At 47.5% G+C, this 25,897-nt stretch overlaps 1 protein-coding gene across 1 annotated transcript in view; it reads right to left on the bottom strand.

Annotated features, from left to right (window-relative positions):
• CENPE (centromere protein E) overlaps nt 1-25,897 on the bottom strand; it is a 1,817,274-nt gene that overhangs the window by 782,863 nt on the left and 1,008,514 nt on the right. The window contains exon 35 of the mRNA XM_086962044.1: nt 20,426-20,710. Within this exon, the coding sequence (XP_086818170.1) occupies nt 20,426-20,710 (285 nt within the window). The remainder of the gene's footprint in view (nt 1-20,425; nt 20,711-25,897) is intronic.

The following is a 25,897-nucleotide window of genomic DNA, read 5'->3' as shown; positions in this document are numbered from 1 at the left end:
AGCGGATGTAATCCACCTTGAGATAGTAGCCTTTGATACACTTGATCCTGGCTTGTGGCCACCATACGAGAGAAATAACTGGTCAGATTTTCTGATGGACACAGTCCACGATATGTAGAATTTCAAGCATCTTTTGACATCCAAAGTATGTAATGACTTTTCCGCTGCGGAAGACTGATTAGGAAAGAATGTCTGCAATATCACAGGTACGTTGAGATGAAATGAAGTAGGAAGCTTCGGTATAAACGTGGTATTAGTTCTCAAAAGCACATAATCATTGGTAAACTTCAAATATGGTTGTCTTATAGTGAACGCCTGTATTTCACTCACTCATCTGGAAGAGGTGAGTGCTAATAGGAGAGAGTCTTCCATGAGAAATATTTTAAATCCACTTTATGAATAGGTTCAAATGGTTGTTTCATCAGATGTTGTAGAACCAGATTCAGTCTCCATTCCGGAGTAGGAGCTCTAATAGGTGGGAAAGTTCTGAAAAGGCCTTTCAGAAACTGCTTAATGAGACGATTGGAACAAAGTAATGCCGCCCCAGGGAATCGTCTGTACGTAGAAATTGCGGCCAGATGCAATTTAACAGAAGCGATCATGAGGGCAGACTTAGATAATGACCATAAATAAGGGCAGAAACTTATCAGGAGAACATTCCAGCGGATGCAAGTTTTTGTTGCTGCACCAGTAACAGAATCTCTTCCATTTTAAGGCATAGGCCTGTAATGTAGAAGGAGCTTTAGCTTTATTCAGAATGTCTCTGCATTCTTGAGGTAAGTCTATATCCTTGAAGTCTGTGAATCCAGAAACAAAGCATGGAGTTGTAGTTGAGCTGGGCAAGGATGAAGGATCTGGCCTTCGCTCATTGACAACAGATTCGGTATTATTGCAAGGCGGAATGGCTTGCACTTGGAGAGAAGGAGAAGTTCTGTGAGAACCAGTGCTGACGTGGCCATTTGGGTGCAATCAGAATCATGCAGCATGGTTCCCTTGTTATCTTGTGTAGAAGTCTCGGGATCAGAGGAAAGTGAAGGAACGCATATTCCCATCCATCTCATCATGAAAGCGTTTCCCCAGGAGCCCTTCTCCGGTTCCCAACTCGCAAAGAAAGGGCATTTCCGATTGCTTTTGGTGACAAAGAGATCCAGATTTGGCTTGCCCCACTTCTGAAAGACATTTTCCAGAATCATTTGATTCAGTTCCCATTTGTGGCAAGATTTTTCTGTCCTGCTGAGAGTGTCTGCCAAGGTGTTCTGGACTCCTGGAAGATGTTCCACCTTGATTGCAATATTGTGCAAGAGAAGCCCTTTCCATATGTTTTGAGCTTCTTGTGACACAATGTGATGTGAGATCTGGTACCCCCTTGCTTGTTTAAATAATGCATGCAAGTGGTGTTGTCGATTCGGATGATAACTGTAGACCCTTGTAGTCGAGGTAGAAAAGACTGCAGGGCCAGGAAAATTGCTCGAACATCAAAAAAATTGATGTGCATCTTTGCCATTGCTGTAGACCACCTTCCTCTTATGCTGAGGTTTTGAAGATGGGCACCCCAACCTTCCAGGGAAGCATCCGTAGTGAGGATGAAATCCGGAATTGGAGGTTGAAAACTGAGCCCTACAGAGAAATTTTTGGAAAACCTCCACCAAGAAAGTGTTTTTCATAACTGGAGTTACTTGAACTATGTCGAACGAACCTGAGATTTGGAGCCACTGACTGTCCAGCTCCTCTTGAATTGGTCTCATTCTTAGCCGCGCGGAAGGCACTTGCAGAATTGCCGATGAGAAACTCCCCAGAAAATATTTAACCAGTCTCACTGAAGCAAACTTTCTTTTTAGAAGATCTGATGCCAGCGAGATGAGGCGAGATATTCTGTCTGCGGACAAGAATGCTTTGTCTTGAACAGTGTCTAGTTTTGCTCCTGAAATTGAATTACTTGGGAAGGATAGAGGCTTGACTTCTGGACGTTTAGGGAGAGGCCCAGAGTGAAAAACATGCAGGAATTTTGTGGTTGCGAGAGAAGCCTGACAAAAGGATAGAGCTTTTATCAGCCAGTCGTCCAGGTATGGGAATAGTTGGATGCCTTTGTGCCTGAGATGAGCTGCGACTGGAGCTAGAAATTTGGTGAAGACTATTGGAGCTGAGCGCAGGCCAAATGGAAGGACTTTGAATTTGAAATGTGCACCTGCCACAGTGAATCTCAGGAACTTTTGATGTTTGGGATGAAATGGGATGTGGAAATACGCATCTTGAAGATCTAATGTTGTCATGAAATCCGCATGATCTAGAAGCTGAAGGATTTCCTGGAGTGTTACTATGCGAAAAGATTTTTTCTGAAGGTATTTTTTTTAGCATTTTTTAGCATTCTCAAATCCAAAAAAAAGCGAGAATAAAATCCCTTTTCTGTTTAAGAGCGAGGAACCTTTTCTATTGCCCCTTTTGACAACATAGCCTTCACCTCTTTTCCAAGTAGAGGAAGATGTGGTGGGTTTTCTTTAAAGGTGGATGAGGAGGGGGAAATTTGGTGAACTCCAGGGTGTGACCGAATTTTAATATATCCAATACCCACTTGTCTGTGGTTATTTCCTTCCAATTTGTGAGATGTTGGGAAATTCTTGAAATTTTGAATACTTGTGGCATATCAGGTGCAATGAGATTGTCACTGTTTTCTGGCAGAATCTCTGCCCTGAGGTTGACGTTTCCTGCCCTGTTGCCTGTAAGCGGCCGCTGGAGGACTTCTATAGGATTGCTGTTGCTGTTGATAATGATATCCGTAACAACCCTGGCCACCTTGTTGCTGGTACTTCTGGTAACCTAAGCGAAAGGTGTAAGAACCTCTGCCTCATGCTCCTCGAAAAGGTGTTTTTCCATACTGCAAGGTACCCAATGATCTAGCAGTATTGGTGTTGTTTTTTATCTCTTGCAATGTGTGATCAATGTGTTTATCCAATAATAGATCGCCGTCAAAGAGCATGTTCAGAATTTTGGTTTGGATTTCAGGGCGAAAGTTAGTGGATTTCAGCCAGCCTTGTCGTCTAAGGGATGCTGCTCTGGCAAGTTGACGAAATCCCAGAGAAGCTATATACATAGAGATATCAAGGACTTCAGAAGCAGCTCTTTCACCTTCCAAGAGAATTTTCTTTGCTTCCATTTTCTTGTCATCAGGCAGATACTCTATATAAGGTGAAATGTCGGACCATAATTGTCGATCGTATCTGCCTAAGATAGCGAAACAATTTGTAGCTCGAACTGTCGCGCCCGCCATGGTGGTAAAGCGTTTGCCTATGTTGTCAAGGCGCCTACCATCTTTGTCAGGTGGAGCTGTAATTGGAGCAGAAGGATTCCGAGACTTCCTCTGTGCTGCTTGAGAGATAGCAGAGTCAGGTTTAGGGTGACCAGAAAGGCAGGCAGGGGCATCATCTGGCGCCTTGTATTTTTTGTCAATCCTAGGGAGGATCGCCGGAATGGAAAACGGAGTCTTCATAATCTTCATCCCTTCCTCCCAGATATGATCAATTATAGCAATTGAGCGGGTGGATTTCCTGTTCAGATCTTTAAAATCATATAGAAAACATTCTGTTTTCTGTACTGGCATTGAAAGATGGAATCTAGAGGCTGTCCTTTCCATAATTGCATGGAAATCTCCTATGTCCTCAGGAGGGGAGTCAACAGCTAGAGGAACTGGTGAAGCTGGTGTTAGGATTAGATATTCGTCCCATTCATCCACAGTAGCGGGCGAATTTGGAATTTCTACGTCTTCTGCCACCGTGTCTCCGTCATCATCCTGCAGTAATTGTGAAGGCAACGCCACTTGGGGATCTGAGACTGGTGTTGCAGGGGTCGGAGGGCTGCATCTCTGTAGGTGCAGGAGCTCTTTCTGGAACTGTGACTGGAGGAAAATGATTATTATAGTCCTTTAACATTGCTGTAAAGTCTTGAAGCAAAGCTGCAGGCATTTGAACCATAGGTTCTTGGCGGAACAATTCTTGAAGTCCTCTTAAAGACTCACATGGTTCATAAAACTCCTCTTCATAGTCATCCTCCTGATATTTTATCCAGAGTTGAGAAGGGTCATGTGCTTGTCCAAAAGGGGTCATCATCATCAGACTCCTCCAAATAATGGCTAGGAGGTAAAGGTAAAACTGCCTGGACGATGTTAATTTGGAGTTCAAAACTGGTGTCATTTGCAAAGACGGGGGTCTTTTACGCTTCAGTATAGCCGAAATATACATGGATGGCGAATCAGATTTCGTGGAAATTGCTGTAATAGATGACACCGTCGACGTTGTAATCATGGATGTCGTCGACAGAAAAGTCATCGTCGACTATGTGGTCGTCGACGTCAAGTTTGTTGTTGACGGTGGGCTCGTCGTCGAGAGTACAATCCTCATTGACGGTGGGCTCGTCGAAGATAGTATCGTCGACAGTGTGCTCATCGACAGGAGTTGTAGCATAGTCGACTGGGTACTAGTCGGCGAAAGGTGAATCCTAGTAGAAGGCGGAGGCATCGTCGACGACAAAGCAGGCGTCGACGTGAGGGGTATTGTCGAAGGAATTCTCGTCGACGGCGCCGTCGACGGGGTTCTCGTCAAAAATTGAATTTTCTTTGACGCTGAAGATCCACTCACCTTCTGAGGAGATTTGCTCATCGACTAAGCTGTTTTAGACGTCGACGGAGGCTCAGAAAGAGATTTTGAGGTAGTTTTCAATGAAACCTTCACCTTTTCTCCAGATTTCACCTCAGAATAGAATGAGGATGAGGATTTCTCTTTTTTTGAGGAAGAGTGGCCAACCTCAGAGTGAGATTTCTTTAGGGTCTTACTCTGCTTTTCAAGTGGATCTCCAGATCTATCCCTCTTCTTGGATAGAGGGGTGGATGCTTGAGGACTTACACTGCCTTCCCTTTCAGATACCACCTCAGACGACGCCTTTAACTTCTCCAGCCAAACCAAAAGACGCCCCTCTCGATCCTTCAAGGTCTTGGCAGGAAAGGTTCAACAGATCCTGCAATCCTTGACCTTGTGAGCTGGGTATAAGCAGTAGATACATTCTTTATGTGGATCCTCAAAGTGTAATCCCTTCTTCCCACATGAAGAACAGGCCAAAAACAAACTTTTCTTGGAAGAATCCGACATGTTTTCTCTCTAGAAATAAAGGTTTAAGGAAAAACTGAGCAGAGCGCAGGGAGACTCCCTAACACACGAGGTGCGGTAGAAAATCTGAGGGTTTGCCTCTCTGTGGGGAAGGTTCTAAGAGGGTGCTGCTGCCCGATTTGCTGGTTTTCAAGTTTGGTTCTTTTTGCAAAGGACTAAGATAGGCTAGTGTAGTGACTTTGCAATCTACTATAGCCTATAGTGTGATGTTATTATGACTGTAATGTATCTGTTTTATTGTACCGCGAGACTCCCACCTCATCGGCGATGATTCCAAGCACGTGAATCTATGAAAGATACCGCAATACTGGATAATTTCAAACACTAAAAGTTTTCTTACTTCGTAGCTTAACCAACTGGAAGAAGTTTAGAACTAGGTGCGATTGACTGTTGTCAATCTTATCCAAATATTTTTGAAGATCTGAGTTTCCAGTCTTTAGGTCCTAAGTTACTCCCTAACTTCTTCAACCAGCTAATGAAGGCTGTGCATGCTTGGGTAATTACCAATACATAAGGAATGGGACATGGAAGAAGGCGTTAATGACTGGATTATTTATCAATAATCTTCAATACTCAGACTCTTGCTTACTCACCCAAGTACTCACAAAACTCCCTCCTACCCTTGCTTCATAAGCTTCTTTTGAGAAAAAGGCTTTTTTAACAACAGAAAGGGGGTTTGGGTGTGATGTGTCTTATACAAGGAACGTCCTGGTTAATTAATGTAAATAGAAAGCAATGTAACAAAGGGTAGCTAATGGAGTGAATGAACAAATTAATTCAAAGATTTCGTGCTGGGACGAGCAAGGAAGAATCAGAGTAATGAAGATTACCACTAAGTCAGTGAGAAATTTTATCAACATCTACTTCCCTTCAGATGCCCATTGTTTTTTTCCAAAAGGACCAGCCACGTCACGTGTTTATAAAAAAAAAAACAGGAGAGGTGTCGGAACGCAGTAATGATAGTATATTATCAGTTATGTATTGGTCTTCATAAAAATGTTGGCTTAATATAGTAAATGGGTGTCCACAAAAAAGATACTTTGAAAAAAACTCATCATCATCAAACAGTATGGGAAATAACATTTAGAGTAGTACGACAGACTCAGTTCCTAAACTTAGATATTTGAATACATTTAAAAAAATGCTTTTCTTCTTTTTTCCACACTTAATTTATATTTGATTTTCCACTGTCAGGCTATAAATGGTCACTATATTAATTTTTTAATTTATTTAAAAGGTTTTATATAGTGCTGGCTGGACCCGAGGGTATCAGAGCACTTTACATGTGTATTAATTGCAAATAAGGCCAAATATTACAATGAGGAAGTATACAGTAGGAAAGTAGCAAATATTACAGAATCAAATTACAAAAGTAGCCAAAGGGCTACAGCAAATCCAGAGAGATAAGGCTAATGAGGGAGGGAAAGGATGGAGAAGAGGGGAGTCTGGTATAGGAATGGGCAGAGGCTACGGAGGGAGGTAGGTTGAAGGCAATATCATACCGCTATACATGGATAATAAATAGTAACAAAATTACAATGAGGTAGTATTCAAAAACATTAAAAACAACTCCAGTTTTACATGATCAAGGTACATGTACTCCAGTGTATTGCAGTGAGCTACTACAAGTCCAGAGACATTAGACTAGTTTGGGAGGGAGACGATGGAGAAGAAGGGGGTCACAGTAGGAGGTCGGATGGGATGAGTGTTCAGGGAAGGGATTAAGGACCCCAGTATTTGTTGAGCAGGAGAAGTTTGAGGTCTTTTTTGAAGATGATGTAAGAGGGGTTGCAACGAAAATCTTTAGGGAGGGAGTTCCAGATGTTAGATGAGTTCCCAGAAAAGGAGCGGGATTGTGTTCTTGTTTAACAGAGGAGGGACAGGAGCGAGAGTGTTGGAGCTCCTCAATGTTCTAGAGCAGCCAGCTTTGTGAAGTTTATCTGAGGTACTGCGGGGAGCGTTGATGCGGGGTTTTGTGCATAATGCAAGATGTCTTATGGGACAAGCTTCAACGGGAAGTCAGTTGAGGCTTTAAGTGTGGGAGAGATGTGATCAAACCGTTTGAGGTCAATAATGAGCCTAGCAGCTAGGTTAAGAACAGATTTGATTAGGGCAAAGTGGGCTTTAGTAGTTCCAGCGAGGATGGCATTACCATAGTCTATTTTCAACAAGACCAGAGATTGGACGACTAATTTAAAGTCGTCTGCAGGAATGAAGGGTTTTATTTTTTTGAGGTGATGGGGTGTGAAGAGCGCTTTTGGCCGCATTTTCTTATTTTGGGGGATAAGGGTAAGGTTCTGGTCAATATTAAAACTGAGGGATTTAACTGAGTTTGATTAGGTGAGAGCAGTTGAGTGCGACAAGATCAGAGATTCATGAAAGAATGGGGAGCGAGTTATTCTTAGGGGAGGAAAGAATGATTTTGGTATTTTTTGGGTTGAGTTTGAGGTGGTTGTAGTGGAACCAGGATTGAACCTTAGTCAAGGCATCATTGAGGTGAAGAACATCCGAGCGGAATTGAATCTTAAAGTAAAGTTGGGTGTCATCGGCGTATAGGGGGTAATTGATTCCCGCTTGTTTAAGGGTGAGGGGTTCCATGAAGAGATTAAATAGAGATGGGGAGAGGATAGAGCCCTGGGAGACCTCTAGGTAGATGGGCAAAGATTTGGAAAGGCAGTCACAGATTTTAATTTGCTGGGTTCTGTGTTGGAAGAAGGAGGTGAACCATTTTAGGACTGCACTGTTTAGGCCAATGCGATCTAAGTAGATTAGAATGGTTGACAGTGTCAAAAGCAGCGGAGAGATCAAGGAGAATGAGAAGAGAGGATTCGCCTTTGTCAAGGGCGTGAAAGAAGACATCAATTATGTTAAGCATTGCTGTTTCTGTACAAGCACAGCCCTTTCTGAAGCCTCTGGAAGGAGTCTAAAAGATTGAATGAATCAATGTGTTTATCTAGTTGGAGCAGGGCGCATTTTTTAAAGGCTTTTGAGAGAAGAGGAAGGTTAGAGATAGGACGAAGGTTATTTAGGTGATTAGGGTCACCAGCAGGATATTTGAGGATAGGAGTGATCTTTCCCAATTGGAGGGAAGCAGGGTCTCAACCAGAGTAAAATGAGGAGTTGATGATAGAAGTCCAATAGGTGGAAATGATAGGTTTTATATCTTGGACAAGGTTGGGGGAAAGGGTCTTTAGTGTGAGATTATGGTTTGAGTCTGGAAATGACGTTAAGGACATCAAATTCAGTTACAGGTTGGAAGTCGTGCCAGGAAGCATTATTTTTTTGTTTGTTGCTCAAGTATGATGGGGACGGGTTCAAGAATAGGGACGACAGGAGGGAGCGATGAGGAGTCATGAGGAAGAGGGGAGAGTGAAGGAGAGTTGGGGGTAATGTCCGGGGAATGAAGTGGATTAAGAAATACTAAATACATTTCAAGCTACGAACTGGTTAAACGCTCTGAATATCATGGATTTTGGGAAACCTTAGAAATGCTAAATATGCCCTTGACCAGAATGGTTTTGTGGGCTTAACAGTACATTGTTTTCAGATATAAGAAAATTCCTTTGCTCCCATCCTCACTTACATTCACTATTTTAGCATTTCAACAATTGGCTTCTTTGCAAAAACTTGTCTAAGTTCATTTTTCCATATGTTGGCTACTTTCCTAACCCCCATCCGCCCTCATCCAATCATGTCCCCCCCACTCCCCCTCCTTCCTCAAGGGTAAACAGCAAACTCTGTGCATATTTAAAATCCCCCCAAACATATGTGGAAAGAGGCTTAGGCATGAATTGTTCTAAAAAACAAATAACAGTTTAGCATCAGGCGTGGAAGATCAGAAGCAGTGAAGAAGTTAACATTTATCCTGGCCATCCCTTGTGTAGCAGGAAAGGATCTGCAACTTATAACACCGCAATTTATACAAAGACAACAAATAATAATTGGGATGAGCAGGCAGTTTAAGATGCCAAGTATAACCAACCTCAGTTGGGAATCTTAATCAGTCCTGGCTTAAAACTTTCCATGAGCTAGTCTGCTGGTTGAATATTTTGTGTCCCGTGTTAAAAAAAAAAAAAGAAATTATTTAAAAGATTTGGGTATGTTCTGTCAGAGCAAAAAAATATTTACGGTTTCAATTGAGCAATGAGAAGTGAAAAAAGAATTTGAAGGTCCTGTTGGAGCAGTAATCATGCTCTGATTTGGTCTAGTTGAATATACATTGAAGAAAAAAAACAATGTGGTGGACAGCCATTTAAATGAAGCAAAAAATTAAATGAACAGCTTCACAATTAGTAATATTTTACCAATGTGGTGCTACTAAATGTATTCTTGCAGGAGAACCTGGTGAGAGTGTAGATATCTTTATTTGTAGTTTGTACAGTATCATGATTTATTTATACCTTAAGATGAAGGGTCGCCCAAAACAAAAGCAAAGTCCCAGGACTTCAAGCTTGGGTTATTGGAATAGATATTTTCCACCTATTAGCATCATCACATGCTCAAGGCAATTCACAACAAAGGTCGTCCTATTGAGGAAAGGTATTACAAAAAGAGCCATAAAAAATAAAAAAATAAAAGGAGGCAACAATTACGCTTCACAGGTCCTCCAGTGGGAAGGTATGCCTGTAGTCACACTTACTCCAAAAATGTCCCCCTTGGCTGATTCGCCTAAGGACAACATCACCTGGGCCTGAATAAACCACTTAGGTGCGCCTCTTAGGTTGCAGCACGCCCCATTCCGTAGCATAACTGGATATACCCAATGATGAAGTATGCCAGCAAGGGGCAACCTTGGTGGGTGAGGGTTTTATAAAGAAAACCTAAAGTTTTTGTATCCAATCGGTGGAGGGTTAGCTGGTACAGAACAGAAGGGTTTTGGTGTTTTTGACGGTACATGACATCAGGACGAGACCCTCTAGGACAGTGTTTCCCAAACTGTGGTCCGCGGACCCCTAGGGGTCCTTGCCACATTCCCAGGGGGTCCGCACAGGCAGCAGTTTTAAAAGCACTGCAAATGTTCCAAGTATAATTAGAAGTTTTCGAGCAACAATAAAAGTGTCAAGATTAAGGTAACACCAGTGATTAATGTTCCTGCTGGAAAGAGAAGAGTTTTGTCCAGTGGCAGCTAGACTTATTTACTGTAGCACAGAGGGTTAATATGCCTCTTGCACAGAAAGCGTGCCTATATATTTTTTTTTTACTGTGTTTGATCTGCATAGGTCAATGGGTTACTGCTTTTGTCAAAGAGATTCTTTAGTTACTGTGCAGTTTATAAGTGACAATTGTGATCTAGCACAGAGACGTATAAACTGGCATCAAAAAGATGTTTGCAAACTGCATGGAACAAGATAATAACTTAAGTTTCTTCCCAGTCTTTCATTATCCTGATGCTGCTAAAAATGTTTATTTGAATAGAAATAAAGTTTCATTGTTAAAGTCAATGCTAAACACTGTGTTATGCCTACCAGTATGAATGATGTGAATCCTACAACTAGTAGTCACCTTTGCCTTATGTTATTACATGTATGATTCATTGTCTCTATGGGCAGATTTACAAAGAAAGGGAATCTGTGAGTGCTGAAAGCAATTTGGCTGTGCTGCAATTAGTCACTTTCAAAGCACAGGGTTGCAACATATTTACCATAGTATGTTACATCTCAGTGCTCTCCCTGCGCTGGTGCACAAACTGCTGCCATGCGCCGGCACAGGCACCCTGGTACCATGGTGCAAGGATGCCTGCATTGTGGGGAGATTGTTTATGTGCAGAAAGGGAATCATACCTGAACATAAACAATCACTAGAGGGGATTTCATCTTCCTAAACAACGAGGAGAAATTAATACATTTCTTCTTGTTGCACCTCCCTACGCCTCCCTTGGGGAGGTGTAGCATTCGGACGCATTTCCAGATTCATGATTTCTTGTAAATCTGGAAATGTGTCTGGTTTCATGGGTGTTGCTTGGAAACACACAGCAAAACCCATGAAACATCGCGCAAAGTCCTGTGTGAAAAGGGGCCATATTTATAAGAACAGGAAAAGCCACCCTGCGTGACTTTCCCTGTTCTTATAAATTTGGGGCACTAAAATGCGCCGCCGGAGCGTCACTTTTTGTGACGCACCGGTTGCGCAAGGGTCTTGTAAATCTGCCCTATATGTGTGTGTGTGTGTTGTAAAGTGCTCTGACATCCTACAATGGTATGAGAGATGCTATAAAACAAATGAAATACATGTGACGGAGGGACTATGAAGAGACGGGAGGCACTGTTGGAGTGTGATAAAAAGGGAATCACTGAAGAACCCAAACAAAGATTGTATCCTGGTGCATAGTAACGTCATCATTTACTATTCTTTTAAAGCTAATACAATTCAATATATAATGATAAATGTGTTGTAGAATGCACTACTGTTTCCTAGAATGTCTTCTGGGGGGAAACCTCCCAAAGTCCCCTTTGTAGTGGTTCGACTCACTCACTGCACTTGGTGTGCACCCTGTGGGGACTGGTTTGAAAACCTTTGCCCGGGCTACTTTGAGTTTCCAGACTGGCCCTGGCAGGAGCAGGAGCCTCGTAGTGTGAAATAAAACCAACCATTTAAAAGTTAGTCATGGAAATGCAGTACCAACCTTCCCAATAAAGTTTTTTTATTTTTGCAGATTCTTTCAATATAAAATACTAAAATCCTTAGTAATTCGACTAGTTGTTTTGTGTTCACACTTGTGTTTATTTTTTTCGGATTACTGTTTAAAATTATACAAATTGCTAGAGGGTCCCCGGCTTCCAGTGCTGATTCAATGGGGGTCCTCAGGAGCCAAAACTTTGGGAACCACTGCTCTAGGATATTCCTCCCTCCCCCCCTTCCTTCTTGGAGGTTATAAAAATTACCACCATGAGAGAATCCAATACACAAAATTGAAACACAAGTTACTACTTGTGTAACGATATATCTGTAAGAGACATTAGTTAGTGATAGATTCCTTACCTTAGAATATCCCCAGGCGTCAGACTGGATCCGGAAAGTTTTGCATAACAGTACCCTTGCACGTCGGTAGGCGTCGTCTGCGGCTCCGCGTCCGTCGTCGGCGCCGTGATGGCGTCGGAGTACTTAGACGCCGCCTCCGCGTGCTGACGTCAGTTCTTAGCCACAGCTTTTCCGCGCCAGAAGCGCAGAGCCATGACAAAAACCGACACTGGTGCCAAGAAACTAGGGCCCTGAAAGGGGATGACCTTAACCCTAGATATCGGTTCGCAGAACGGGGAGGATGGGTGGGTCGGTAAGGAATCTATCACTAACGAATGTCTCTTACAGATATATCGTTACACAAGTAGTAACTTGTGCATCTGAAACAGACACGTTAGTGATAGATTCCTTACCTTAGAATAGATACCCCAGCAATACCATCCCCGTGGTGGTGGGTCTGCGAATCAATAATCACACCAGAAAGTCCTGGAGGACGGAACGGCCGAAGTAGCCGTCCCTCCGGACTTGACTGTCCAGGCAGTAGTGCCTTGAAAACGTGTGCAGCGAGGCCCACGTAGCTGCCTGGCAAATGTCCTGCAAGGGCACACCCCGGCCCAAGGCAGTAGTAGTGGCCGTGGCTCGAGTGGAATGAGCCCTCAGCCCAACAAGGGGTTCCTTCTTAGCCAAGGAGTAACACGCCTGGATGCACAAGATAATCCACTGGGAGATGGTCCGCTTGTGCACCGCTTTCCCTTTCTTAGCGCCCGCGTACCCAACAAAGAGTTGATCATCCACCCGGAACTGTTGTGTGCGGTTCAGATAAAATGAGAGCGCACGTTTTGGGTCCAGACGGTGGAGCCTCTCCTCCTCTCGAGGGGTGCGGAGGCGGAAAGAATGTGGGCCAAGTGATGGATTGCCCAATGTGGAAGGCCGTGACTACCTTGGGAAGGAAGGAGGGCCTTGTCCGCAATACAACCTTGTCCGGATGGACTGAAAGGAAAGGAGGCTTACAAGACAGAGCCTGGAGCTCACTCCCTCTCCTGGCAGAGGTGATGGCTACTAGGAAGGCAGTCTTCAAAGAAAGAAGGCGAAGAGGACAGTTGTGAAGTGGCTCAAAGGGAGCGCACATCAGAAACGTTAGAACCAGGTTCAGGTCCCACTGAGGCATCACGAAAGGAACAGGAGGAAAGGTATAAGTGATGCCCTTCAGGAATCGATTTACGATAGGAGACTTGAACAAAGAAGGTTGGTCAGGAAGCCTCAGAAAGGCTGAAAGAGCCGAAAGATAGCCCTTGACAGTGCCCAGAGCAGAGCCCTGCTGGGCAAGAGAAAGAAGGAAGAGGAGAACCTCAGAGAGAGGGGCATTTGAGGGGATCCACAGCCTTTGCTGTGCACCATGCCACAAATCTGTTCCACCTGCAGGCGTATACCGTCTTTGTGGAGGGACGCCTGGCTGCCAGAATGATGTTGCAAACTTCAGGAGGTAAGTCAAATGGCCTCAACTGTCGCCGCTCAATCTCCAAGCATGGAGGTGGAGACTGGACAGGTTCGGGTGGAGGACCGTCCCCTGCTGAGCGACAGAAGGTCCTCCTGAAGAGGCAGACGAATCGGGGGATCGACTGACATACTGAGTAGCTCGGGATACCAGTACCTTCGTGCCCAGTCCGGAGCCACAAGGATGACTTGTGCCCGGTTGCGCTTGATCTTCTTCAGCACTCTGGGCAGAAGTGGTATAGGCGGAAAGGCGTACAACAGACAGCAGCTCCACTCGCGACGAAAAGCGTCTCCGAGCGAGTGCCGCCTTGGAAATTCCAACGCGCAGAACTGATGACATTGCACGTTCTCTTCGGTGGCGAATAGATCTAACCAAGGCTCTCCCCATTGCAGAAAGAGGCCTTGCGCCACGTCCGAGTGCAGACGCCATTCGTGATCCATCGAGCACCGACGGCGGAGTTCGTCCGCCCTGGCGTTCAGAGAACCTGCCAGGTGTTGAACCACCAGAGTCACGCCCTGATGTTCCAGCCATTGCCAGAGACGCAGAGCCTCCTGGCAAAGGGTCCACGACCCCACTCCGCCCTGTTTGTTGCAGTACCACATGGCGGTGGTGTTGTCCGTGAAAACTTGCACTGCACTCCCTCGGACAGACGGGAGGAATGCCTTCAGTGCCAGACGAATCGCCCGCAGCTCTAATAGATTGATATGGAGCCGGGACTCTGCCGGAGACCAGAGTCCTCTGATCTCCGCCTCTCCCAAGTGGCCTCCCCAGCCCTGGAGGGACGCGTCCGTCACAACTAAGTGCTCCGGTTGGGGTAGGGAGAGGGATCTGCCGTTGACCCAATCGCGGTCCGTGAGCCACCACTGCAGCTGTCTCGCAGTGCCCTCCGAGATCAGGACATGGTCGGACAGGTTGCCCCGGTGCTGGGCCCACTGAAACTTCAGGTCCCACTGCAGAGCCCGCATCCGCCACCGAAGGATGCAGGAGGCCATCAGCCCCAGAAGCCGCAGCGTCAACCTCACCAAAACTCGGGATAACGGCCCGAAGATCGGAATCCGAGCCTGTATATCCCGAACCCGCTGTTCGGGCGGGTAAACCCGAAACTGCGCCGAGTCGAGCACCGCTCCGATGAAAAGGAGCTTCTGAGAGGGGCACAGGTGTGACTTCGGCACATTGATGGAAAATCCCAGCTGGTGCAGGAGATCCGCAAAGTCTGGAGGTGGCTGACGACTGCCTGGGGCGAGCCCGCCTTCAACAACCAGTCGTCTAGGTAGGGGAAGACTGAGACCCCCAACCTGCGCAGATGAGCTGCGACCACCGCCATCACTTTCGTGAACACCCGTGGGGCGCTGGTAAGGCCGAAGGGGAGCACCGTAAACTGAAAGTGCCCGAGGCCTACCGTGAACCGCAGGTAACGCTGGTGGGCCGGCAGGACGGGGATGTGGAAATATGCGTCCTGCAAGTCCAACGCTACCATCCAGTCTCCTGGGTCTAGGGCAGCCAAGACCTGAGCCAGTGTCAGCATTTTGAACTTCTCCTTCCGGAGGAAGCCGTTGACGTTCCTCAGATCCAAGATAGGGCGTAGACCCCCTTTGCCCTTCTTGGGTACCAGGAAGTAGTGGGAGTAGCAACCACGTCCTACTTCTGGCCTAGGAACGCGCTCGATGGCCCCCTTGGCCAAGAGGGCCGAAACTTCCTCCGGCAGGAGCTGCAAATGATCCCCCGATAAGCGGTGGTGTTGCGGTGGCATGGCTTGAGGGGTCGCCTCGAAGGAGAGGGAGTAGCCCCTTCGGACGATCTGCAGCACCCACCTGTCCGAAGTGACTGTGCGCTAGTGAGAGTGATGATGGCGAACCCTGCCTCCCAATGGCGTTACATGGGCCGAAAAGCACGGACTAGGAGGGTTTAGAGGCGGATGCTGTGGGGGCAGGTGTGGACTGACTCCGCTTGTTTCCCCGACCGCCCCCACAGCGGTTTCCACGGCCGCAGCCGCGCTGGACGACAGTTTGCGGCGAGTGGCTGGCAGCACGTGTGGGTCGCCCCTTCCTTGGCCACGAAAGGAGCGAAAGGCACCCATTTGCTGGCGCGGGGCCGAGAGGCCCAAGGACTTGGCCGTAGCCCTGGAGTCCTTAAAGCGCTCAAGCGCGTGGTCTGCCTTGTCGCCAAAGAGGCGACGGCCATCGAACGGCATGTCCATGAGTGTATTTTGACGTCTGCCGAAAAATTGCCAGATCTCAGCCAGGCGTGGCGTCGTACCGCCACAGTCGTAGCCATCGCTCTGCCCAGCGAGTCAGTAGTATCCAGTCCGCACCTGATTGAATACTTGGCTGCGTCCCGGCCCTCCACCAGGGCTTGGCCGAGTTTGGCCCGTACCTCCAACCGACACTCTGGCAGCACTTCCGCCACTGTTTCCCACAGAGAGTGGGTGTAACGGCCCAAGAGGCATGCGGTGTTGGAAGACCGCAGTCCCAAGCTAAGGGACGAGAAGATCTTCTTACCATAGTTTTCGTACCTCTTGGACTCCCTGTCCGGCGGGGCCGTAGGGAAGGCGGTCTGGGAGTTAGAGGCCTGGATAACCAGACTCTCGGGGGTGGGGTGGGTGGACAGGAAACATGGGTCGCCCGGGGCCGGGCGGTGGCGTCTGGCCACGTTCCTATCTACAGGCGAACCTGTAGCGGGCCTGGACCAAGTGCCCAAAAGAACGTCCGTAAAGGCCTCATTAAACGGCAGCAGAGGCTCCATGAAGCATGACTGCGGCTTAAGGACCTCAGTGAGGAGGCTAGTCCTCACGGCCGCGACGGGGAGCTCAAGGCCCAAGGCCTAGGCAGCCCTCATCAACACCACACCATAAGTAGCACCCTCCTCCGAAGCCACGGTAGGAGGAGAGACAAATCCAGTGTCTGGAGAGGTGTCCAGGCCACTGGCCTCCCCAAGGTCTCCTGTCCAGTCCATGTTAGACTGGCACTCTCTGGCCAGAGGGTCCTCAGACCCCTCCCAATCCTCCTCATCCCTCATCTCCTGAGATTCAGGGTCGTAATTGAATGAGGTCGGTTCATAGAAACTAAAGTCTCCGAACGGCGTCGGAACCGATTGAAAGGAGGCATCGGGGACGGCGCCGCCCGAGGACGACGCCGGAGGGGACACCACACGGACCGACGCCAGGGGGGTCGTAAGGTCCACCGGTGACGATCCATCGCCCGAGGAGGGTCCAGCGGCGCCGGGCCCGAAGGCGCCGACGACGCCGGGGCCGCTGTACCCTGCGGCGCCGGGCCCGAGGGCACCGGCGGTGTCGGGATCGTGGGGCCTTGCGGCGCCGGGCCCTAAGGCGCCGGCGGCCTCGAGGCCGAAGCACCCGACGGGGTCGTAGCCCCCGACCCACTAGGGCCCTGTTATGACCAGATTCTCAGACTAGATAGAACCAGCTCACAAGAGCAACACCAACCTGGCCAAAATGTAACCACCTCCCTCCTCAGGACCCATCTATCCAGGCACCTGGGTACCTACCTGAGGATGGGGCACTCGCAATATACAAGCTCATATCATTAGAAACACCACTAAATCTATAGGGATTACTAGGAATACTCACTGATTACTAAGGACGTCCATGCCCTACACCACACTCATACCTCATAGTCTCGCGACTACATGGGTCCAGACTAATCTACCCTGGGGCAGTTCTGATTATTTACCATTACACACTGATCACCCTCAGTGCTCACTGGACACGCAATCCGGCGTGCCATATACACTGATCACCCTCAGTGCTCACTCGACACGCAATCCGGCGTGTCTACACACTAGGCTGCAGCCCTAGTGCTCTCTTCCTTCCAATCCGGTCCACAATCAGGCGGACCTACACATCAGGCTTCCACCTGATGCTCTCACTAACGCCACTTTCCCTAGAGGCGATCTCATTACACACCGTATCCCCCCCGGTGCTCTCTCAAGCCACAATCTTGCGGGTATACACACTGACCACAATCAGTGCTCTCACTAACGCCGCTGCACAATGACGACCACTTTCCTATGAATACCTTCAGCTCTCTGGAAGTCTCTCTCACTATTCACTAAAGGTTCGCTACTACAATAATATTATGGGATGGCCGAATCACTTAGTGTCAATAATTCCCTAGCTCAAGGGCTCCTCTCTCTCCCTAATTATTCAGTGGATACTTACCGGATCAGGGGCAGCATCTGTTCTGGCTGTAACACCTGACTAGAAGGAAAGGTTACCTGTGCTGTAAGAACAATAGACACACACTGTATGCAAGAGTTATTACCTGATTTAAACGCTCTCTATCATAAGAACAACACATGCACACTAGTTCACTAAGAACTGGGGTATCTTTATTACAATAACCATATCAATAGAATACACATACACAAATCTGCAGGGTCTCTATGACTAACAGGAACTTTAACACACAGCTGAGAGAAAAGGGATTAGACATATAACAGGGACAATGTTATCTGCGGGGTCTCTGTGACTAACAGGAACTTTAACACACCGCTGAAAGAAAAGGATTAGACATACAATATAAGGACAAGGTTAATATTTATAAAGTAAGGAACAATGTCACCTTGGGAGTATGAAGTCTTGCTCTAGCTGTCATCTGGGCTTCTCTCTCGTCTGTGCCTTAGCTCGTCTTAGATTCTCTCCTGCACTCTTGGACACACATCTGCGCTGATCACTTTGCACTGGACTCCTCTCCCCCACGGACTCTCTCCACCTTCCAACTTCAGTCTAATGGTTTCTGCCGCTCTGATAATCGTTCGTTCCACTAGCTTTTTCACTCTATCTGATTATTTCCATGCCAATGTCCAATTAACTCCAGCTGCTCCCACAGATTAATCCACGATATAACTTCAGTCTCTTCTAAAAGGCATTACTTCAGACTCCAGCTATTCACAACTCCTCCTGATAAGTAACTGCTTCTGACTGCTTCCTTCAGTTCCAGCTCACTGACTGTCTGTCTGTCTTCTCTCTGTTCCAAGCATCTTCTGTCTCTTCTCCTCCTGCAACTCCACTCCTCTGCTCCAATTCAACATCAACTCTTTCTGATTCTCCACTCCTTCTGCAACTCCACTCCTCTCCTCTGCTTCAATCCAACTCAACTGCTTTCAGCTCAAACTCTTTCCGCTCCTCCAACTCAACTAACTCTCTCCGCTCCTCCAACTCAACTGCTTCTACCACTCCAGCTCAACTAACTGACTCCGCCTCTGCACTTCACTAATATAGAATGCTCTTCCCTCATGGAAATTTCCAACAGAGGGCTGCCTCCCACCGAATTCCTGTGCCAGCTTCAGGGCCCCTTGCGCAGCCGCAGTGACCATCTGCATGTTACGTCTGAACCCAAGAGACAAACACATTCCTCGGATAAGAACCAGCCCTGGCTGGTTTTCCCCTAGCAGACAACAGGCTTAACTATAAACATTACCTTTCCCCTTCAAGCATCTCAGCTCTGCAGGGATAGAAAACAAAATGGAGTCTCTCTAGTTCTGGGCCTTGTAGGCCTGAGAAGGATGAAATAACCCTTAGCTCTGTCAGAGTACCTACACAAACCATACCAATGTGTAATATAAAGTCAGGACCACAGGATCCAACCTCTATTAGAGTCAAGAATAAGGGATCTATCATCATATAAATCAGCTATCCTCTTCTAGGTCTGGAAGAAAGGGCTTAAAAGGGCCAACACAAGGTAAGAATACAGCCTATAGGTGTGAGCAAGTTTAAAGTCTTCATCACTCCGAAATAGAGCCAAAAAAAACGGTCAAGACAGGCCCCCAGACGGGTTCGCTGGGCCTGAAGGCGCCGCGGAACCCGTCGGAGGAGAAAGGGACCTCATGACCATGAGGAAACGCTCGATCTCCGGCGTCGCGTTCAGCCCAGGGACCGGGGGGTATGGGGCCGAACGCGGCGCCCGCGACTCCCGAGGAGCCGCGTGGGCGGTGTCACCCGAACCCCCGGCCGCATCGTGCGAGCGTCGGGGGGAGTCAGAAGAGCGATGATGTCTCTTCGACTTCTTATGCTTCTTACCTGACGACTTGAACCCGGAGGAGTGGCGCCGACTCCCAGAGCTGTGACGGCTCCGTCCCCGGGACCTGTCCCTCGACCTCCCGTGGGACCGGGACCTCACACGGTGCGGGCCGACTGGCGGATTTCGAGTCGCCTGCGGGACCGCTCCCGCCTGGCCTTCCTCGAAAGTGCCCGACAGTCGGAGCAGGCCTCTTCGTCATGGTCGACGCCCAAACACATCAGGCACAGGCGGTGGAAATCCGTGACCGACATGGTACGGTCGCACTGAGCAATGCTTGAATCCGGGCATCCCTAACAGCACCGTCTGAGTCGTACAGACTTCGAAATGGATCAAAAGATCACAAAAAGTTTAGTCAAAAAGTGACTAGGAAACTGCTCTTTCCAGATCTGCGCTGGCTGGCGCGGAAAAAAGAAGAACTGACGTCAGCACGCGGAGGCGGCGTCTAAGTACTCCGACGACGTCATCACGGCACCCACGACTGACGCGGAGCCGCAGACAACGCCTACCGACGCGCAAGGGTACTGCTATGCAAAACTTTCCGGATCCAGTCTGACGCCTGGGGATATTCTAAGGTAAGGAATCTATCACTAACGTGTCTCTTTCAGATATAAAAAATATGGTTTGGTTTGTAAAAAGTAATGAAACAACAAGAAAACTCCAAAGTTTTCAAAGCCTTTGCAATACGTTCTAGAGTACAGGATTACCTCAAGCCAATAGAATAAATTAATATTTTGCTATAAAGCAATCTAATCTGAACCACAGATCACAAAACAATGTGTTACCTGCTCTACGTTTTTCTGCACATCATTGCTGAGTTGGTCTCTTTCTGTTCTTAGAATGTCTAGCATTTGCTGCAGCTCATGTTTCTCTTCAGAAAAAGCATGTAGATCCTGGAGTTGCTGCATAACTTTACATGTTTCACCCTCTAAAGTTTTAAGAGTACCATCGCTAGCTTTTAACTTCTCTTCCAGTTGTTGCACCTCTGATGTATATCTCTCCTGTAGTTCAACTTTCTCCAACAGGATATGCTCATTTTCTTGCGTTTTCTGTTGAAGCTCTTCCGACAACTAAGGACAATTAAAAGAAACACTTCTAACAAATATTACAGTAATCACTCTTTACATTCTGAAGCTGGAGAAAACTGGGGAAATAATGCAGAAGTACAGGACGAAAAAGACTAGGACTAGATTACAAGTTTTGAAAGAGCATAAAAAGATTCCAGTCATGCATTAGGCTTTACTTTGCCTACTTTTCTGACATTTCTTTCCTAAATTTGTTGCGTTTGGGATAAAACAGCAACTGCTAAAATCACGTGTATACAAATGAATGTGTTATCCATTCGATGACTGTGGGAGCTAATCAAAACAAGACTGAAGAATAAGTTGTAATACAGTAGCCAGTGTCTAGCTTTTCATGCTAAGGAAAATGACTGAGGGTCAGGCTGTAGGCATGAGGAACAATTTACTTACCGATGGTAATGCTTTTATTGTTGGATGCTCTAACTGCAAATTCCTTACCTTTAGAATACCCCAATGTGCCAGGCCAGATCTGGAAAGTTTTAAACTGCAGTGACACTGACTTTGTTCCGTTCAAAAGTGATGAACGGAGCCACATATTAGCACCACCCCTGTGCGCTGATATGTTGTTTCTCGACTATCTGCGCTCTGATGTGGAGCCCAAAAATCAAAGTACCCTTGTGTAGATCTCTAGTTTGGGACCATTTTAGATGGTAAAAGAGACCATTTCAAGCAACAGAGAAGCAACCGGGAAATGAGGAATCTGCAGTTAGACTGAGTACCCATCAGAAAGATAATTATAGAAGGTAAGTAACTTATTATACTGATGGATACTTCTAACCGCTTTAGAATAGATTTCAGAGAAGTACCTCCGAATGAGGACTTTCTGTTGAGTGGCTCAGTACAAAAAGTCCTGCCAGACCATACAGGCGAAATGTCCTGGTCAGTTATGGTTGTCAAGGCAGTAGTGCTTTGTGAATGTGTGAATGGAAACAAATGACACAGCAACACAAATTTAGCAAACTGGCACTCTGACTGCCAATGCAGTAGTAGCAGTCTTAGCCCTGTTGGAATGAGCCCCAAGTCCTTCTGGAGTCTGCTTCTTGTTGAATGCGTATCAGATCTTCTTGATTTAGAGAGCTATCCACCTTGACAAAGTCTGTTCTGCACCGCCTTACCTTTCCTTTCCTTTCCTGGGGAAAGCCACAAAAATCTAATCAACCAGCCAATGGTCGCTGGTGCGATTGATGTAAAAGCTTAAAGTTGTTTTGAGGTCCAACAGATGAACGCTCTCTTGCTCTTTTGAGGGGTGAGGCAGGCTACAGAGCTTTGGGACGGTGATGGAACGTCTAAAGGAGTCATGACTTTTGCCAAACAGGCCACATTGGTCCTCAATACCAGTTTGTTTGGGATAAAGGTGGTTTAGGGCGGCTGCACCCGGTGAGCCTAAAGCTTTCTCGTGCTTTAAGATCAAATAATTGCATCAAGGAACAGTCTTCAGAGTCAAAAGACTAAATGAGCAGCTGTACATATACTCGGAGGGAGTACACATGAGTAATGTCCGGACCAGATGGAGATCAGACTGTGGCATCCCAAAGAGTGAAATGTATTCAACATTATAGGAATCTCCTCACAACAGGTGATTTAAACATGGACAGCAGGTCCTGTAAACACATAAGCCCAAAAAGGCCAACAAATAACGTAACAATGGCCATATCAAATCCTTGCTGGGCCCCAAAAAAACAATAAGACATTTCACAGTTTGGCTTGCAACGGCTGGGTGTTTTGTAGAGACTACAGCAGCAGGAAAATGTGTCCCGGCCAAAATTGACTTATGTACAGGGAGCCATGCAGTAAGGATAATATCCAAAACCTCAGGACGTAGATCAAAAGCAGCCAACTGCTGCGGCTCAATCTAAACACAGAGGTGTATATTGTGCAGGCTTGGGTTCAGAACCCTGTACGACAGCTGCAACAGCAGCCTGATAGGGGTCAGAAGCTCAGGTCCAGAAGTTTCAAATGTGCCACTCTCCTGGGCCAATCTGGAGCCAATACAACTTAGGCCGGATTGCTCCTGACCTTGAACTCTGGGCAGAAAGACGTATAGGAGTCCAGTGCTCCACTCCAACTGAAATACATCTCACACAGAGTCTCCTTGGAAACTGCAGCACGCTGAAGCATTGACCCTGCATGCTTTTGGCAGTGTTGAAATGATCGATTCAGGATTTTCCCCATTGGTGGAAGATGTGTGCCACTCTCTTTTGTGATTCTCCAGGTGCCACTGGCTGAACTTGTCTGCCCTGGCATTCAAAGATCCCACCATATGGTCCACAAACAGGGAAATGCCTTGACATCCCTGCCATCACAACTCCAGAAATGAAGAGCCTCTCAGCACAGAAAGCAGTATCTTACACTCCTTGCTTGTAGCAGTACCCAAAGCGGGTTCTAGAAGCTCAGGTGGTGCAGAAGACAGAACCATAAGCGTTATCCAAAGTGGAGGACCCTGTTGATTCCTTGGAGTCCAAAGGTAACACAGATGCGCAACATGGTCTCCCTTAAAGGACTGTTTGTTGCAAAGTCACTGATGGCTCAGAACTCAAGCTGCATTGGGACCAATAGAGAAATCAGCTTCTGTGTGCTTTGAAAGCAATGTTTCTCTCATTCTTATCTTTGTGTACACACATTTTTAGACAGTGAGTAACAGTTGTGATGAGCCACTGAGGTGTGATCGTAGGCAGTGTGCCATCATGCATGATGGAAGTAGCACTAGAACTCTATACAAATGGCAAATAAAAATATTAACTCCACATTAAGGAAGTCTCAGTGAGTTGATGATTGCCATTGATATAACTGTTGATCAGCAGTTGATTAGTCTAGCTAGCCTGATTTTACCTGTTGCACAAGTTACTACTTGTGTAACGATGTATCTGTAAGAGACATTAGATAGTGATAGATTCCTTACCTTAGAATATACCCAGGCATCAGACTGGATCCGGAAATTTTTGCGTGGCAGTACCCATGCCAGTCGGTAGGCGTCGTCCGCGTCCGTCGCGGCGTCGTTGGCGCCGTGATGACGTCGTCTGAGCACTTAGACGCCACCTCCGCGCGCTGACGTCAGTTCTTATACACAGCTTTTCCGCGCCAGAAACGCAGAGCCATGATAAAAACCAACACTGGTGCCATGAAACTAGGGCCCTGAAAGGGGATGACCTTAACCCTAGATATCGGTTCGCAGAACGGGGAGGATGGGTGGGTCGGTAAGGAATCTATCACTAACTAATGTCTCTTACAGATATATCGTTACACAAGTAGTAACTTGTGCATCTGAAAGAGACACGTTAGTGATAGATTCCTTACCTTGGAATAGATACCCCAGCAATACCAACCCCGGTGGTGGGTCTGCGATCCAATAATCACACCAGAAAGTCCTGGAGGACGGAAGGGCCAAAGAAGCCATCCCTCCGGACTTGGCTGTCCAGGCAGTAGTGTCTTGAGAACGTGTGCAGCGAGGCCCACGTAGCTGCCTGACATATGTCCTGCAAGGGGACTCCCCGGCCCAGGGCAGTAGTAGTCGCCGTGGCCCCAGTGGAATGGGCCCTCAACCCAACAGGAGGTTCCTTTTTAGCCAAAGAATAGCACGCCTGGATGCACAACACGATCCACCGAGAGATGGTCAGTTTGTGCACCGCCCGTCCCTTCTTAGCGCCCACATAACCAACAAAGAGTTGGTCATCCACCCGGAACTGACGTGTGCGATCCAGATAGTATGAGAGTGCATGTTTTGGGTCCAGACGGTGAAACCTCTCTTCCTCTTTCGAGGGATGCGGAGGCGGAAAGAAGGTGGGCAAGGTGATGGACTGCCCGATGTGGAAGGCTGTGACTACCTTGGGCAGGAAAGAGGGTCTTGTCCGCATCACAACCTTGTCCAGATGGACAGAAAGGAAAGGAGGTTTAGAGGAAAGAGCCTAGAGCCTGGAGCTCACTCACTCTCCTGGCAGAGGTGATGGCAACTAGGAAAGCCGTCTTAAGTGTAAGAAGACTGAGAGGACAGTTATGGAGCGGCTCAAAAGGAGCACACATCAGGTAAGTTAGAACCAGGTTCAAGTCCCACTGGGGCATCTCGAAAGGAACAGGAGGGAACATATGAATGATGCCCTTCAAGAATCTGTTAACAATCGGGGACTTGAACAAAGAAGGCTGATCAGGTAGCCTCAAGAAGGCAGAGAGAGCAGAAAGGTAGCCCTTGATAGTGCCCAGAGCAGAGCCCTGCTGAGCAAGAGAAAGAAGGAAGAGGAGAACCTCAGAAAGGGGGGCAGAGACTGGATCCATAGCCTTTGCTGTGCACCATGCCACAAATCTGTTCCACCTGCAGGCGTATACCGACTTTGTGGAGGGACGCCTGGTTGCGAGAATCACATTACAAACTTCAGGAGGCAAGACAAATGGCCTCAACTGTCGCCGCTCAATCTCCAAGGATGGAGGTGGAGACTGGACAGGTTCGGGTGGAGGACCGTCCCCTGCTGCTGCGACAGAAGATCCTCCTGAAGAGGCAGACGGATCGGGGGACCGACTGACATGTTGAGTAGCTCTGGATACCAATGTCTTCGTGCCCAGTCCGGAGCCACAAGGATAACCTGGGCTCGGTCGCGCCTGATCTTCTTCAGCACTCTGGGCAGAAGTGGTATAGGCGGAAAGGCGTAAAATAGACCGCAACTCCACTCGCGACGAAAAGCGTCTCCGAGTGAGTGACGCCTTGGAAATTCCAACGCGCAGAACTGAGGACATTGAGCGTTCTCTTTTGTGGCGAATAGATCTAACCAAGGCTCTCCCCACTGCTGAATGAGGCCTTGCGCCACGTCAGAGTTCAGACGCCATTCGTGATCCATCATGCACCGACGGCTGAGTTTGTCCGCCCTGGCGTTCAGGGAACCTGCCAGGTGTTTAACCACCAGGGTCACGCCCTGATGTTCCAGCCTCTGCCAGAGGCGCAGAGCCTCCTGGCATAGGGTCCACGACCCCACCCGCCCTGTTTGTTGCAGTACCACATAGCTGTGGTGTTGTCCGTGAACACCTGCACTACACTCCCTCGGACAGAGGGGAGGAATGCCTTCAGTGCAAGCCGGATCGCCCGCAGCTCCAGAAGGTTGATGTGGAGCCGGGACTCCGCCGGAGACAAGAGGCCTCTGATCTCCGCCTCTCCCATGTGGCCCCCCCAGCCCTGGAGGGACGCATTCGTCA

The sequence above is a fragment of the Lissotriton vulgaris genome, chromosome 3_1, assembly GCF_964263255.1.
Source record: "Lissotriton vulgaris chromosome 3_1, aLisVul1.2, whole genome shotgun sequence".
Lineage (NCBI taxonomy): Eukaryota > Metazoa > Chordata > Amphibia > Caudata > Salamandridae > Lissotriton > Lissotriton vulgaris.
Note: the sequence above shows the minus strand (reverse complement) of the source record. Positions and strands in the feature narration are given on the sequence as shown.